This window comes from Dreissena polymorpha, chromosome 4, assembly GCF_020536995.1.
Source record: "Dreissena polymorpha isolate Duluth1 chromosome 4, UMN_Dpol_1.0, whole genome shotgun sequence".
NCBI lineage: Eukaryota > Metazoa > Mollusca > Bivalvia > Myida > Dreissenidae > Dreissena > Dreissena polymorpha.
Window position 1 is genome coordinate 75,588,023 of NC_068358.1, and position 14,482 is coordinate 75,602,504.

At 34.7% G+C, this 14,482-nt stretch overlaps 1 protein-coding gene across 2 annotated transcripts; it reads left to right on the plus strand.

Moving 5' to 3' along the window:
- Positions 1 to 21: 21 nt before the first annotated feature.
- Positions 22 to 13,710, plus strand: LOC127876869 (frataxin homolog, mitochondrial-like). Of its 2 annotated transcripts, none has more exons than XM_052422365.1 (5): positions 22 to 180; positions 7,101 to 7,219; positions 9,364 to 9,481; positions 11,175 to 11,272; positions 13,344 to 13,710. In XM_052422365.1, the coding sequence occupies exons 1-5, from the start codon at positions 94 to 96 to the stop codon at positions 13,432 to 13,434; spliced, it is 513 nt and encodes a 170-aa protein (XP_052278325.1). In that variant the 5' UTR covers positions 22 to 93; the 3' UTR covers positions 13,435 to 13,710. The 2 variants fall into 2 exon arrangements, with proteins under 2 accessions (XP_052278325.1, XP_052278324.1); XM_052422364.1 differs by having other exon boundaries at positions 13,358 to 13,710.
- Positions 13,711 to 14,482: the final 772 nt, after the last annotated feature.

Here is a 14,482-nt window from a genome sequence, read left to right on the forward strand (position 1 = left end):
AGGAACTGATACTGATTGGTCCAAAACTGTAAAGTGAAAGTAGAAACTAAAATTAACCACAACAAGGTACCTGTTTGTTAATGCCCTACGATAATGGACAAGCTTCAAACCATAAATTTCCTTTGGAAAAAATGTGGAAGAAATTTACAAAGGAATTGTCAGAATGGAGTACAAAGACTTGTAAGTTTGAACTTTGATAAGCTTGAAGATATGTTTTTAGTTCAGTAGAAATTCAGTAATATTTTACTAACAAACACATTTAAACAATTTGGAAATGTGAATCACTCTGCATCTCATTCAAAATTTAATAAAAAATCCTACAGGACATGATTTACAAGACCTCACGGGAATTTCTTTAAACAAGCAATAGAAAATACCATTTTGTATACTTTATTTTTATCATTATAATGTTCACAATGGTAAATAATTATAAATACAATGAAATATCAAATTATTTTTATATATTGTTTCAAAACATACAGGGCTCCCACTGCCATTCGCAGTTTTCGCCTAATGAGAAAGTTTTAGAAAAGAGTCGATAAAATCTTTTGATTTGTTAAAACAAGTTAATGGATTACACATACATGCCAGACGTCCCCCATCTTGATGGGACAGTCCTGCTTTTGGGGTGTTTGTCCCGTCGTCCCGTAGTAACACAATTTGTCCCGACATTCGTAAAAAACGACGTAGGTCCTATAAGTTCACAATAAAATTCGCTATTCGAGCTCTGTCTGGCTTAAATTTACCATCCCTAATCCCTTTATTGCTCCCTGTTAACAAAACATATCAACTAGTTGAGTGTTGTTATAAAGTGTTGTTTATGACACCTTATAAGCGACCTATTGGCAAATAATTAATTTTATTGGGCATTCACACCATGGTGTTTTTATGATAAGGGTTGATAATTGCTGGCGATAAATGCATCATAGTGAAATTATAAAAGCAGACTGCTTTTGTATTTCATGGCCCAAATCAACTCCAAAGATACTATTATGCGGTATTCTCAGTGTATATTATACCACCTGATGCTAAAAACCCCGTCAAAAAAACATTTTGGATATAAAACAAATTGCATGCCGACCGATACACATTGATGTTTCACATACATTAACTTTCCTTTTTGACAGATTTTCAGATAATAGTTTGTTTATATTGCATCAATCTAAATTTAGACTTAGAATTGATGATTGGTTAAATAAAAACAGTGCTCGATGCGCGCACATCACGTTACACGATTTACACATGCCTCTGTCCCGAATTTATGTCATATAGAAGCATGCCCCACATTGCAGGATATGGAGTCATGACTCAGTAATCCGCATAGAGCACATGTGTACTTCCGGAAAATGGAGAACATCTGTGTTCATGAAATTCTTAGACACATTTATCATCAATAATCGCCAGACACTATGAGGCTTTGTAAGGAACATACTGATTACTGACTGCAGTAAAGGTGGCATCATTGATCGTTTTAGGTGTCCCTTTTTTGGTCAAATGTCCCAACATAATCACATTTTTTATGGAATGTCCCTATTTGGACCTGAAAAATTCTGGCATGTATGGTTTAAATAATACTTAAAATTGCATAACGTTAGCTGTTTGGCTTAACAAATAAAGATCATATGGAAGCATGACAGTATATACAAACAAAATGTCACCACTGAGTTGGCTTTCACCTAGGATTAAGATGGCCCATGGCTTTTGAAGTAGGTATTATTTTTATACAAATTTTCATGACTTTGGGAAAACACATTAAGAATTTAAAAACAGAACCAATAAATGAGTTTCATTATGAAACAGTTTTCTGTCACAATATACTTTTAAGAAAAAATCTCTAAGTTCATGGACATTAAGTTGTCCAAAATTAAGTTAATTACATGTATCAGCAATTTCAATGGAAAATGGATAAGTTTTGCTTTCACATATTATTGAAATATCAGTATTTCTTTCCATTAGAGCTGAAGATAAAGCAATGTCTAGCTTCCGAACTTACATTTAGGATTATGGCTAAATAACTGCAGTTTGAAAAAGTCAATACTTATTGTTTTTGGTTCTTGCTTGTACCCCCTTCATGATAATGGTGAAAGCCTCTGTGGTGTGTGTGTTTGGGTGGGGGGGGGGGTTGTGTGTGTTTATTGGTGTTGTTTTGTGATTGGCTCATAACATTGTTGTTCATAATTGGAAACATTGCCACAAATGATAATTGTATCCAGATGATCTGTCGCATGCAACAACAATGTAACTCAATTTTAGTTCAAGGTCACCCTGGAAACTTGGTGATTTCCTATATGGAAATGGTAAAGGAACATGTTTGCATGTGGCAAAAAAACTGTGTTATGCACATTGTGATTTTTGAAATTTTTGCTCAAATGATAATAATATGAAGACAATCTGTCATTTGTACATTATAATAGCTTTGAACATATTCCAGGAATTTGTTCTCATTAATAATAGTATACACTTTGATATATAATAAACTTAAAATATCAATAACTTAAATTTAATGATTGTATTATCTCGTTGGTAGATCTATACATTCTATATTATAGCAGAATGAGATAACATGTACTTACAAATTAGAATCTGTTGTTGCATATGTACTTGATCTTTTATAAATATAGTATAATGTTAATGGAAAATTATAAAAAATAACTCCAGACCAGTTTTTGCATCATTGCAGGCTGGTCAGAGGTACCCTGTTGGCTATAGAAACCATGAAACCTGCATGACTTTACAGCTGGTCTGGAGTTACCCTTGCTGCATATGGCAGAGGACCCATGCAAACTATGTTTAAATGTTTGGGCTTGTAGTTAATTTCTATGATGGTTACCCATTTTAGTGAATGTTTTTAGTTGGAGTCTCTATATATCTATAATTCAGGACATTTGTTTACTCTATCTTTTATCATCTGTTAGCTACCTTGAGTTAAATGAGTTAACGGTACTTTTTATGTCCCCCACTATAGTAGTGGGGGACATATTGTTTTTGCCCTGTCTGTTGGTTGGTCTGTTGGTTGGTTGGTCTGTTGGTTGGTTTGCGCCAACTTTAACATTTTGCAATAACTTTTGCTATATTGAATATAGCAACTTGATATTTGGCATGCATGTGTATCTCATGGAGCTGCACATTTTGAGTGGTGAAAGGTCATGGTCAAGGTCATCCTTCAAGGTCAGAGGTCAAATATATGTGGCCAAAATCGCTTATTTTATGAATACTTTTGCAATATTGAAGATAGCAACTTGATATTTGGCATGCATGTGTATCTCATGGAGCTGCACATTTTGAGTGATGAAAGGTCAAGGTCATCCTTCAAGGTCAGAGGTCAAATATATGTGGCCATGTCCCAGACTATAGTAGTGGGGGACATATTGTTTTTGCCCTGTCTGTTGGTTGGTCTGTTGGTTGGTCGGTTTGCGCCCACTTTAACATTTTGCAATAACTTTTGCTATATTGAATATAGCAACTTGATATTTGGCATGCATGTGTATCTCATGGAGCTGCACATTTTGAGTGGGGCAGGTCAAGGTCATCCTTCAAGGTCAGAGGTCAAATATATGTGGCCAAAATCGCTCATTTTATGAATACTTTTGCAATATTGAAGATAGCAACTTGATATTTGGCATGCATGTGTATCTCATGGAGCTGCACATTTTGAGTGGTGAAAGGTCAAGGTCATCCTTCTAGGTCAAATATATGGGTCAAAATTGCTCATGTAATGTAACTTCTGCAATATTGAAGCTAGCAATTTTATATTTGACATGCATGTGTATCTCATGGAGCTGCACATTTTGAGTGGTGAAGGGTCAAGGTCATCCTTCAAGGTCAAACGTCATATAGGGGGACATTATGTTTCACAAACACATCTTGTTATAATGGCAACATTCGCCATTTATTAGCTCACCTGAGCGATAGCTCGGGGTGAGCTATTGTGATCACTCAGCGTCCGGCGTCCGGCCGTCTGTCTGTAAACAATTTGTAAACATCTTCTTCTACTAAATCATTGAGCCAATTTCAACTAAATTTCATGTGGAGCATCCCTAGGACATGGGACAAAAGAATTGTTTAAAAAAATTTGATCACATAACCAAGATGGCCGCCATGACCATATATGGTAAAAACCTTAAAAAATCTTGTCAGAAACCGCTCATCAGATTTTCAAAAAATTTCACAGGGATGACCTTTGAAGGCTCCCCTGAAAAAGTTGTTCAAAGAAATTTGATTCGTCAAAAAACATGGCCGCAGGAGCTCGTTGAACTTTGCATGTTTATACGTTTTTGCCTATTTTGTGAAAACTTTCAAAAATCTACTACATTTTTTGTCCGATCCTTTCCAAATTTGCACAGTGTCTTTATATCAATGAGGACACGAACCCTACAAAAAAATGAGCATTATTGGTCCATGAAGTACAGAATTACCTCCCCTTGAATTGAGAAAATGGTGTTTATGCAATAAAGTCTAAATTTTTCATCCAATTCTTTCCAAACTTGTTTATATATCAGATTAAAGAGAATAAAATTTTCTTTATTATGGTTTTTCTTTCATGAAAATCCATAAAGGATAAGTGTTATTAATCGTTGCTTAATTAATGAACAATGCGAATTATCGGTATTGATTTTTTTCCTGACATGCCGTCCCAGATATGATATTAACCGCTTTCAGCTGTAGACTGTGCATCAATACATCGCCGTGTTATTGACCTGAAAAATTCATACGCAGTCGGCATTAACACCGGTCATCAAGACAAATTACTGATGTGAAAACAAATCGTAAACAAATCGTACATCGTAAACAATTACATCTGATGAAAGATTAAAGATTGCTGCCGATTTAAATCAATTTGAGTACTTTTTGCGTATATTTGATGCCGAATGGGAAACTGTGTTTAGACTTAAGTTGAGAAAAATGGCAACGAGATACTTGCCTGTTGGTAGCTAAAGAAACTTCAGCGTACAGTTTTTAATGGGTGGCCATTCCCCGCTGTAGTCTACGGGCGGGTAGTGAACTGGTTGAGAAAAGTGGAAGCTTTGTGGAAAAGCGGTTTGAGAAGTTTGTAAGAAAACCCTGAATTATCAGTCTTGTGGGAAGAAGGCATTGCGTCTCCACGCAGAGGGCCCTTATCACATAAAGAATATAAGAACCATTAAGACCAACCAGGTAGGGTTTTTATTTTATTAAACTAACACCCCGAATTTGGTCGTATTTTCTGTTGCTAAAGTTTACTGTTTAGGTTGTTTTGCATCAAAAATCGGCAAGATAGATCTAGCAAATTTGCCAATTTTTTTTATTAATAACGTATGATTCATTGATTGTGAGCTTTTAAAACATTTTGACCTTTGAATAAAGCATAAATCAGGAAAAGAATTTTAACAGTAATTGAAAATACGATCAAATACGCCATTTTTGCTGACTGGGACAGGTCTTTTTTAGTTAAATAAAATGTTTTATTGTCCCCAACATATGAGCCCTGCAGCAAGAAATGTTTTTTTTTAACTTTTTGTAAAACAAATATGGGCAACCTACTGTAATCCTAATTCGCCGACACCTTAATTCGACGATGTTCTATTTTTATCGATTAAATGGATGATTATTGTCTTGGAATCATTTCAAAGTAATACAGCCGAGTTTAAAATTATTATTTTGTGCTATTAAACATTCATTATTTCTTAAATTATTTGCTAAATATTGCTTCATGTAACCGTTACATCGTCAAATTTGGGTCACACCAGGATACAATTATTTAGCATTCAAACAACGATTGGGATAAAAACTAGGGGAACCCATGCTGAAATTTTCAATTTTAACTGTTTAGCAGAAGCCACCATACCCAATTTTCTTAGGTGTATGTGGAGGCTTCTGGCAGCATGATTCTGTGAATATAAAAGGTGACATTTGATTCTGCATTAATTAAACATGTATTATTGACTTTTTTAAAGTATGTGTGAAAAATATAATTTGTAACCACTGTTACAGGTTTTATCTGGTTCTTCAAAAGCAACACCTGCAGTCGAGTCCATGCCAGACAGAGGGTGCATGTGAATGAATTGCCTTTTGCCTAATTTTGTGTTCTTTATCAAATACATGAAGGTTTTTAAATATATGTGTATGTTGTTTTTTTAAGAAAATAGAATCACCAGAACAGGTACAGGCACCCTTTAAATGTGTCGAATCCAGGAGCTTCTGGGGGCCTCTGGCCCCCTTGTCCCCTGGACCCACCGAGGGCCCTGCGGCCCCCTGGCCCCCAGCTTTAAGTTCAGGATTTTCAAAATATCCAACTTTGACCCTGCAAATGCTTCGCTAAAACTTTGGCTACAGTTTCTAAAATTTGGCTACACAAAGTTCCATTTGGCTAAAATGTTGGCCACATAAATTTTTGGGCAAGAGGAGCCCTGTTTGGATTGTATTTGGGTCATCTGGGGTCAGCAACTAGGCACTAGGTCAAATAATAGAAAAACCTTGTGTAGACTATAGAGGTCACAGTTTTCATCAGATTTTATTGAAATATAGTCAGAATGTTTGTCTTGTTAAAATCTGGATTTGGATTGACTTTGGGTCATCTAGGGTCAAAAACTAGATCAGATTAAAAAAACAAATCTTTATGAAATTTGGCCAATATATTATCTTGATGAAATCTGGGTTGGGATTGTATTAGGGTCATATGGGGTCAAAAACTAGGTCAAATCATAGAAAAACTTTGTGAAGACAATAGAGGTCATAGTTTTTATATGATCTTAATGAAATATGGTCAGAATGTTTATCTTGATAATATCTGATTTTGGATCGTATATGGGTCATCTGGGGTCAAAAATTAGGTCACCGGGCAAATTCTAGTAAAACCTTGTGTAGATGAAAGAGGTCACAGTTTTCATCACGTCTTAATGAAATTTTGTCAGAATGTATTAATTAATGAAATTTGGCTTGGGATTGTATTTGGGTCTAATAAAATTTAAGTTCATGAAGCAAGGTTAGTCAGGTGAGCGATTCAGGGCCATCATGGCCCTCTTGTTGTATTTAATTTGGCCCAATTAAAAAAACATTATCCTGTTTATATGACAGTGACATATGATGTTTACTTTGGCAAGTAAATATTTTACATGTTACAGCTTTCTCATCCTGTTCCTTTGAAGCGATGCATATCAGACTTCAGGATACCTACAGAAATTCAAGTCTGCAAAAGACCTCCATTAAAAGTATTCACAGCACAGTACTCCACAGTGTCTGAGTAAGTGTTGTTTTATGTGGCTATAATGTTGAGTAAGTGTTGTTTTATATGGCAATAATGTTGAGTTAGTGTTGTTTTATATGGCAGTAATGCTGAATTAGTGTTGTTTTTTATGTCAATAATGCTGGTTAAGTGCTGTTTTATATGTCAATGCTGGGTAAGTGTTGTTTTATATGGCAATAATGCTTTTATATGGCAATAATGCTAGTTAAGTGCTGTTTTCTATGGCAATAATGCTGGGTAAGTGTTGTTTTATATGGCAATAATGCTGCGTTAGTGTTGTTTTATATGGCAATAATGCTGAGTTAGTGTTGTTTTATATGGCAATAATGCTGGTTAAGTGCTGTTTTATATGGCAGTAATGCTGTGTGCTGTTTTATATGGCAATAATGCTGAGTTAGTGTTGTTTTATATGGCAATAATGCTGGTTAAGTGCTGTTTTATATGGCAATAATGCTGTGTGTTGTTTTATATGGCAATGATGACAAAAGTAAAAATAACTATACCAATCATTATCAATATCAGATTCACTTCAGTTTCTTGCTTGAAGGCAAACAGTTTTTTTTATATGTACTAAGTACTTAAAAAACAATAAACATGTAAACCAGAAGACGATATTATTTAAACCAGAAGACGAGATTATTTTGTCTAAGTGTCTTGAAATATTAATATTTGAAAGATCAGAGATCTAGTGATCTATAGAGGACATCAACAATGTTAAAAAGTCATGCAATGATTTGAATTAATCACAAACTCTTATGTTTGAAGTCTTTAATACATGTAAGTATGGCAAGAAGAACATTATTGTAATTGTGCTACAAAAGTAGGAAATTGCACTTCTTTGAGGCTTTTCATGAGAGTTTAAACAAATGCTCAATAAACAAGATGTGTTTGTGAAACACAATGTCCCCCTATATGATGTTTGACCTTGTAGGATGACCTTGACCTTGACCCTTCACCACTCGAAATGTGCAGCTTCTTGAGATACACTCGCATTTCAAATATAAAATTGCTAGCTTCAATATTGCAGAAGTGACATTACATGCGCAATTTTGACCCATATATTTGACCTTGAAGGATGACCTTGACCTTGACCTTTCACCACTCAAAATGTGCAGCTCCATGAGATACACATGCATGCCAAATATCAAGTTGCTATCTTCAATATCGCAAAAGTATTCATAAAATAAGCAATTTGGGCCACATATATTTGACCTTGAAGAATGACCTTGACCTTTCACCACTCAAAATGTGCAGCTCCATGAGATACACATGCATGCCAAATATCAAGTTGCTATCTTCAATATCGCAAAAGTATTCATAAAATAAGCGATTTGGGCCACATATATTTGACCTCTGACCTTGAAGGATGACCTTGACCTTTCACCACTCAAAATGTGCAGCTCCATGAGATACACATGCATGCCAAATATGAAGTTGCTATCTTCAATATAGCAAAAGTTATTGCAAAATGTTAAAGTTGGCACAAACAGACAGACAGACAGACAGACAGACAAACAGACCAACCAACCAACAGACAGGGAAAAAACAGCATGTCCCCCACTACTATAGTGGGGGACATAAAAACCTGCCTCTAACTGCTGTTGGCATGTATCAAAAGAAAGCATATATATGTGTCTTTTTCTGAGAAAACTGGGCTTAATTCATGTGCATAAAGTGTCGTCCCAGATGAGCCTGTGCAGTCCGCACAGGCTAATCAGGGACGACACTTTCTGCTTTAATGGTATTTTTAGTTTCAAGGAAGTCCCTCCTTACCGGAAATCAAATTTAGGCGGAAAGTGTAAAGTGACGACACTTTACGCACATGAATTAAGCCCAGTTTTCTCAGAACAAGACACATATATATTTGAGCCTCATTCTGGGAAAACAAGACTTAATGCATGTTTGTAAAGTGTCGTCCTAATTTAGCCTGTGCAGTCCAAACAGCTAATCAGGGACGAATCTTTTTGCTTTTATGAAATTTTTAGTTTAAAAGAAGTCAATTCTAATCAAAAGTCTAGTCTAGGCTAAAAGTAGCGTCCCTGAATAGCCTGTGCAATCTAAGATGACACTTAAAATACATGCATTGAGCTCTGTTGCCAGAAGGAGGCTCAATTGTACTTCCAAATCTTTGACGTCTGCAGATTAAGCCCAGCGGAATATGAAGAGATTGCTGATGAGACTCTAGACTCCTTGACAGAGGCCTTTGAAGATCTGCCAGAAAGATTGGAGTGTCATCCAGAATATGATACGGGCTACAGTGTAAGATAAACAGCGATTTTGTTTGGGAAAAGTTCTGCTACCATACTAATTGGGAAAAATGTTTGCAAATAACCCTGAAATTGGAAAAATTTACACCGTGAAATCTAGATTGGGAATTATGGGTCTTTTAATTGCTTGGTAAAAAATTCACAAACAAATTTCAACTGAATATTTTAGTTTTTCCTAAATTGGGAAAGTACCTTTTATGTGTATTTTATAAAGAAGGAAAAAATAGTTGTTTTACTGACATTTCAACCCAGATAGTTATGGCCATTTAGTTAGGAAACATGTGCAATGGGCAATATGCCGTCACCCATGTCATTTTGATCATTTCTGTTATTTTAAATTGCCCGATAAAACTATAGGCTGTAACAGGTTTTTGTATATAAATAACAAAGTACACAAAATGTTTAAGAAATTAAGCATACATTTATCTGGAAATCAATGATAATATTGAAACATTATTTGTAATATTTAGATATATGTTTTACCTTTGAATTTGAATTTACTAGGACTCAAATTAGTTGAATATATTGATTTTAATTGTTGAAGAGGGATATAAAAACGAATCTGATCACTTTGAAAGCATTTATATTTTGCAATATTTGTTACCTATATTAGCATTATTTATAACCTGGAGTTGTTGACTGTATTAATAATTTGTTTAATATGTTTATGTGTTTCATAAGTTAAACAATATTAGCTGCTTTATGTGAAATCATTCTCATGCCATCATACAGTCAGCGAAGCTCCAGACCAGCGTGCTAAATTGTGCATTCTGGTCATGAGCTACCCTGACCACTATAAAGTCAAGCAAGTTTTCATGGTCTCATGAGACGACAGGGTATCCCTGACCAGAATGCATGAATGAACGAGCTGGGATGGAGCTATGCTTGTGGCACATGTCATAAGACTTATTTTAGCTTTACATGACTCAATTATTATTAAATCAATAATCATTTACAATAATAGTTGGATCATAATTTCTGTGTGATCTTCATTCCTTGAATTAACTCGAGTGAAGTAAAGATAATATTTAAAAGCACATAAACACTCAAAAGCAACGAATATTTTGTACAATGTTTCGAAAACTTAAGTTTACAAACACAAAATCAATGTTCCTTATAGCAATTGCCACAATTTCAACGCTTTATGTGGTCTGGTTACATAAATTTAATGCAATACAAAATGCTTGTTTTCATATTTTGTGTCACAATATATACCATCTGAACATTTATGTGGGAACGCGAGATGGCTTAGGGCAGCTTTGGAAGCGCCACGCTGTTCTCATGAATACATCATTCTTCTGACACTGCCTGAAGCCAGTCGTGCGTTTGCTCGTAAATGTTCAAATATCGTTTTGGGGAAATTTATTAACATGGAATATATTGTTTCACAAAAAATTAAAACGCTTATGTTGTATCTAAATTAAATCTATGTTAACATACAACATCTACTGTTGAAATTTTGGCTATTGCTATTAGGAACATAGGATTTTGTATGGGCTATCTCTATTTTACGAAATACTTTGAGAAATATTAATCTATTTTGAGTATTTATGTTACTTAAAATATATGGTTCGTTACTCTTTGATAGATTCATGTATTGAAGTCAGAGTCAAGTTTATGGTTGCTAGCTATATATGCTAGGCAGTATATTTTCTGAATGATGAATGTTATTACAATTCTAACAGAGTGGAGTCCTGACAGTGAAGGTTAGCCCAGAATGGGGAACATACGTGATCAATAAGCAGTCACCAAACAAGCAGATATGGTTCTCATCTCCAAAGAGGTACCGTACATTCGCGGCCATAAGTCTACCTCGGCCATAAGTCGATGGGTATAATGTGGCTAGAAAAACTTGGTTTTTTGCCTTGACTCTGCCATAAGTCGGGGGGTAAATTTCCTCAATATCTCGGACATGTTTTAGTCATGGTTCTGAGGGCTCCTGTAACGGCAGTTGACATTTTTTGGGATATTAATAATAAGAATATATTTTAAACGAAACATTCAGCGTTTCAATGATTTATTATCACGAAAAATATATTTTATCGTTCAAAATCATAATTACATATCATTGATTATTTAGAACTTAATATATATTTCACAAATCAAAATTAGTATCCCATTTAACGTAATAACTTTCAGTGTTTATATTATGAGCAGATATTTTTGTACTCAAATGTTAGTATGTGAAAATTCGGTAAAATCTTGAACGCAGAAATTCGTTATATGGTCAAAATAATTGTAACTTGCTCTCAAATAATCAACAACGCTTTCGCCATTATGCGTGAAACACGTGAATTTACCAACACTCGCATCGCTCGCTATTTGACTGTTAAAAACTTATATACATATTCGTAAATCACGAGATACCTGAGGAATATTTTCTGCATTCTGGAACAACGTCTCATCTGATAAGACTAAGCAGATGATCCAAAGCAATTGTGTATTTGATATGTCCAATTACACTTTTTAATAATCCAGGGTGAGTGCGTAATATTATTATAATCAAACAATGAATGAAATCTTCACTCAGATAAGATCTATTTATTTACGAAACGATTACGCATTAACTGTGGGACAGTTGTGAATAAATCAACGAAACCACACCTTCATCCAATCAAAAAATATATCATGTGAAGTTGAAAAATAGCGATTGGTTAAAGGCGTATCTAACGATCAAGTAATTATTTTTGATTGGTCAGAAGTAGTTTGTAGCAGAACCGTTGTGCATATCATTAACGGATAACTATTTTAGGCGTGACGCAATAAAGACAAATGATCGAAAGGATGCCAACACTACTCTTTACACTTTGATCTTAGTCAAAGGCCGAGAAGCGATAATTGGTGGCATAAAGACACCTGCAATTGTTGACAGTTTGTATTTACACGGATTAACTTTAAATGGGAAAAGTGTCAGCAGTCGATTAACTATTGTTCTTAGCAGACAACAGGCAATGTATCAATAGACAAATTGCTATGTATAATTTTCACCACTTTACGGTATGTCACAAACGTTTAATATTTTCGAAGTTATTTAAACATGTTTTTATTTGGAATTATTACGAAGATTAATGATTTGAAAACCAATGTAAATATGAGTATTTTGTTATCGGCGGACATTTAAGTAAAAGACGAGTCGGCCTTACCGTAAACAGTCATCATTCCTTCGCTTCAGAGATTTATTACTTAAAAAAAAATGGCACAGAAATATGTTTTTTATTTTTTTTATTTAGTACCTCATCCATAAGTCGACTTGACTTTTAAAGTCAATTTTGGCAGCGTTTTTAGGTCGACTTATGGCTGCAAATTTACGGTACATGTCAGGTTTTTGGAAATTTTGTTGGGGGGGGGGGGATTTTTGCCATTTTCAACATTCAGTGAAATCACAGAGGTGATTTAACCAACTCACAGTTTTCATTAGTGTCTTGGTTTACCAGTACTAAGAGCACATACAGTGTACTTATGCTGGTAACTGACGACTCTTATCAGAGGTAGGTGGAGCATTACCATGGAATCAGTATCATGACCAAAATCCACACAAGTAACTTGATTGGTTGGGACCCAAACTGCAAACTTCAGATCTTTAGTAAAATGATCAACAAACTGATCTAGCCAGCCAGTTTTTTGGAACTGACTTTATATATATATTTTATGTATAATATTTTATCTGTTCTATTCTTAGGTACAGGACATCTTTTTGCATTGTAATTAGGTAGTTGTACAACAACATTGTTCTTTAGCCTGTATCAAGATGAGTGAATGTCCGAGTCAACAGATTGAATAACTGTAAATAATATATCATGAATGCATATGAGAATATTCATGTTGCAACTAAGAGAAATAACAATTTGTGTCAGCTTATTTATTTCAGTGGTCCAAAGCGATTTGACTTCATTGGTGGCAAGTGGATATACAGTCATAGTGGTGAAATTCTACATGAATTGTTGACTGATGAAATATCTAAAGCTATAGGCCATTCTGTAGACTTCACCCGGTATTCATATGGAAAGAGATAGCACAAACATGTACAGTTTTACAGTTGTAATATTCAGATAAGAAGAGACAAGCGATTCAAGCTAGGTTATGAATACCTGTTTTTACTACCACTATCAAAAATGTTATTTCATTCAAAAGAAGTGACATTATACCAGTGCGAGTTACAGCATAACGGTGGACAACTTATATTTTGTTGTAGAAAGTTATATTATTAAAACTGTTATTGCATTGTTTTTTATCACTTCACTCGATATCTATATGTTAAAATTGAACATATTATAAAAACACCTGTGCCATCCTGATTTCAAATTCAAAAAGTTTAATTCATAGCATCATGAAACTTGCTGATAATTTATATGGGAATATAATCTTGAATATGTTTGATAAACAGCCTGATTGTCACAAGCACTTTGAATTATGGCCCTTGAACTATGAACTAAAGGGCCATGATGGCCCTTATGTGCTCACATTTGTTCAAGGTACACACATTTTAGAAGACTTGACTTGATGACCTAATTTTTAACCACATTTTAACAGGATTCAAATTTTGCTTAATATGATCAAGACAAACATAATGACCAGATTTCATAACAGATTTAACATGGTATTCTAGTTTTTGGACACATGGAAGCCACATTTAAACGTTGCCTTTAAGACTTTATATTGTTAAGATAACCATTCTGTTTTAACAAGTTGCCATGGCATAGTGAATATGGTGTCTGCCTATCGATCAGGAGGTCACAATTTCGAGCCCCACTGTGGGATTGTTCTTTAGATCTCCTCTATAGACATAAATTTAACTGACCATACTGGCATAATTTCACCAAGATTGAGTCTAGATCACATGCGTCCACAACCAAGTTCATCAGGTAAAGTGAAAATATAGAATATTATGTGAGTTTTTGATAAAGATCAAGTTTATCATGCAAGGCTTAGAACCATGTTGGCGCGAGGCTTGCCGGGCACTACCATGGTTCGAGCCGAGAATGATAAACTTGAT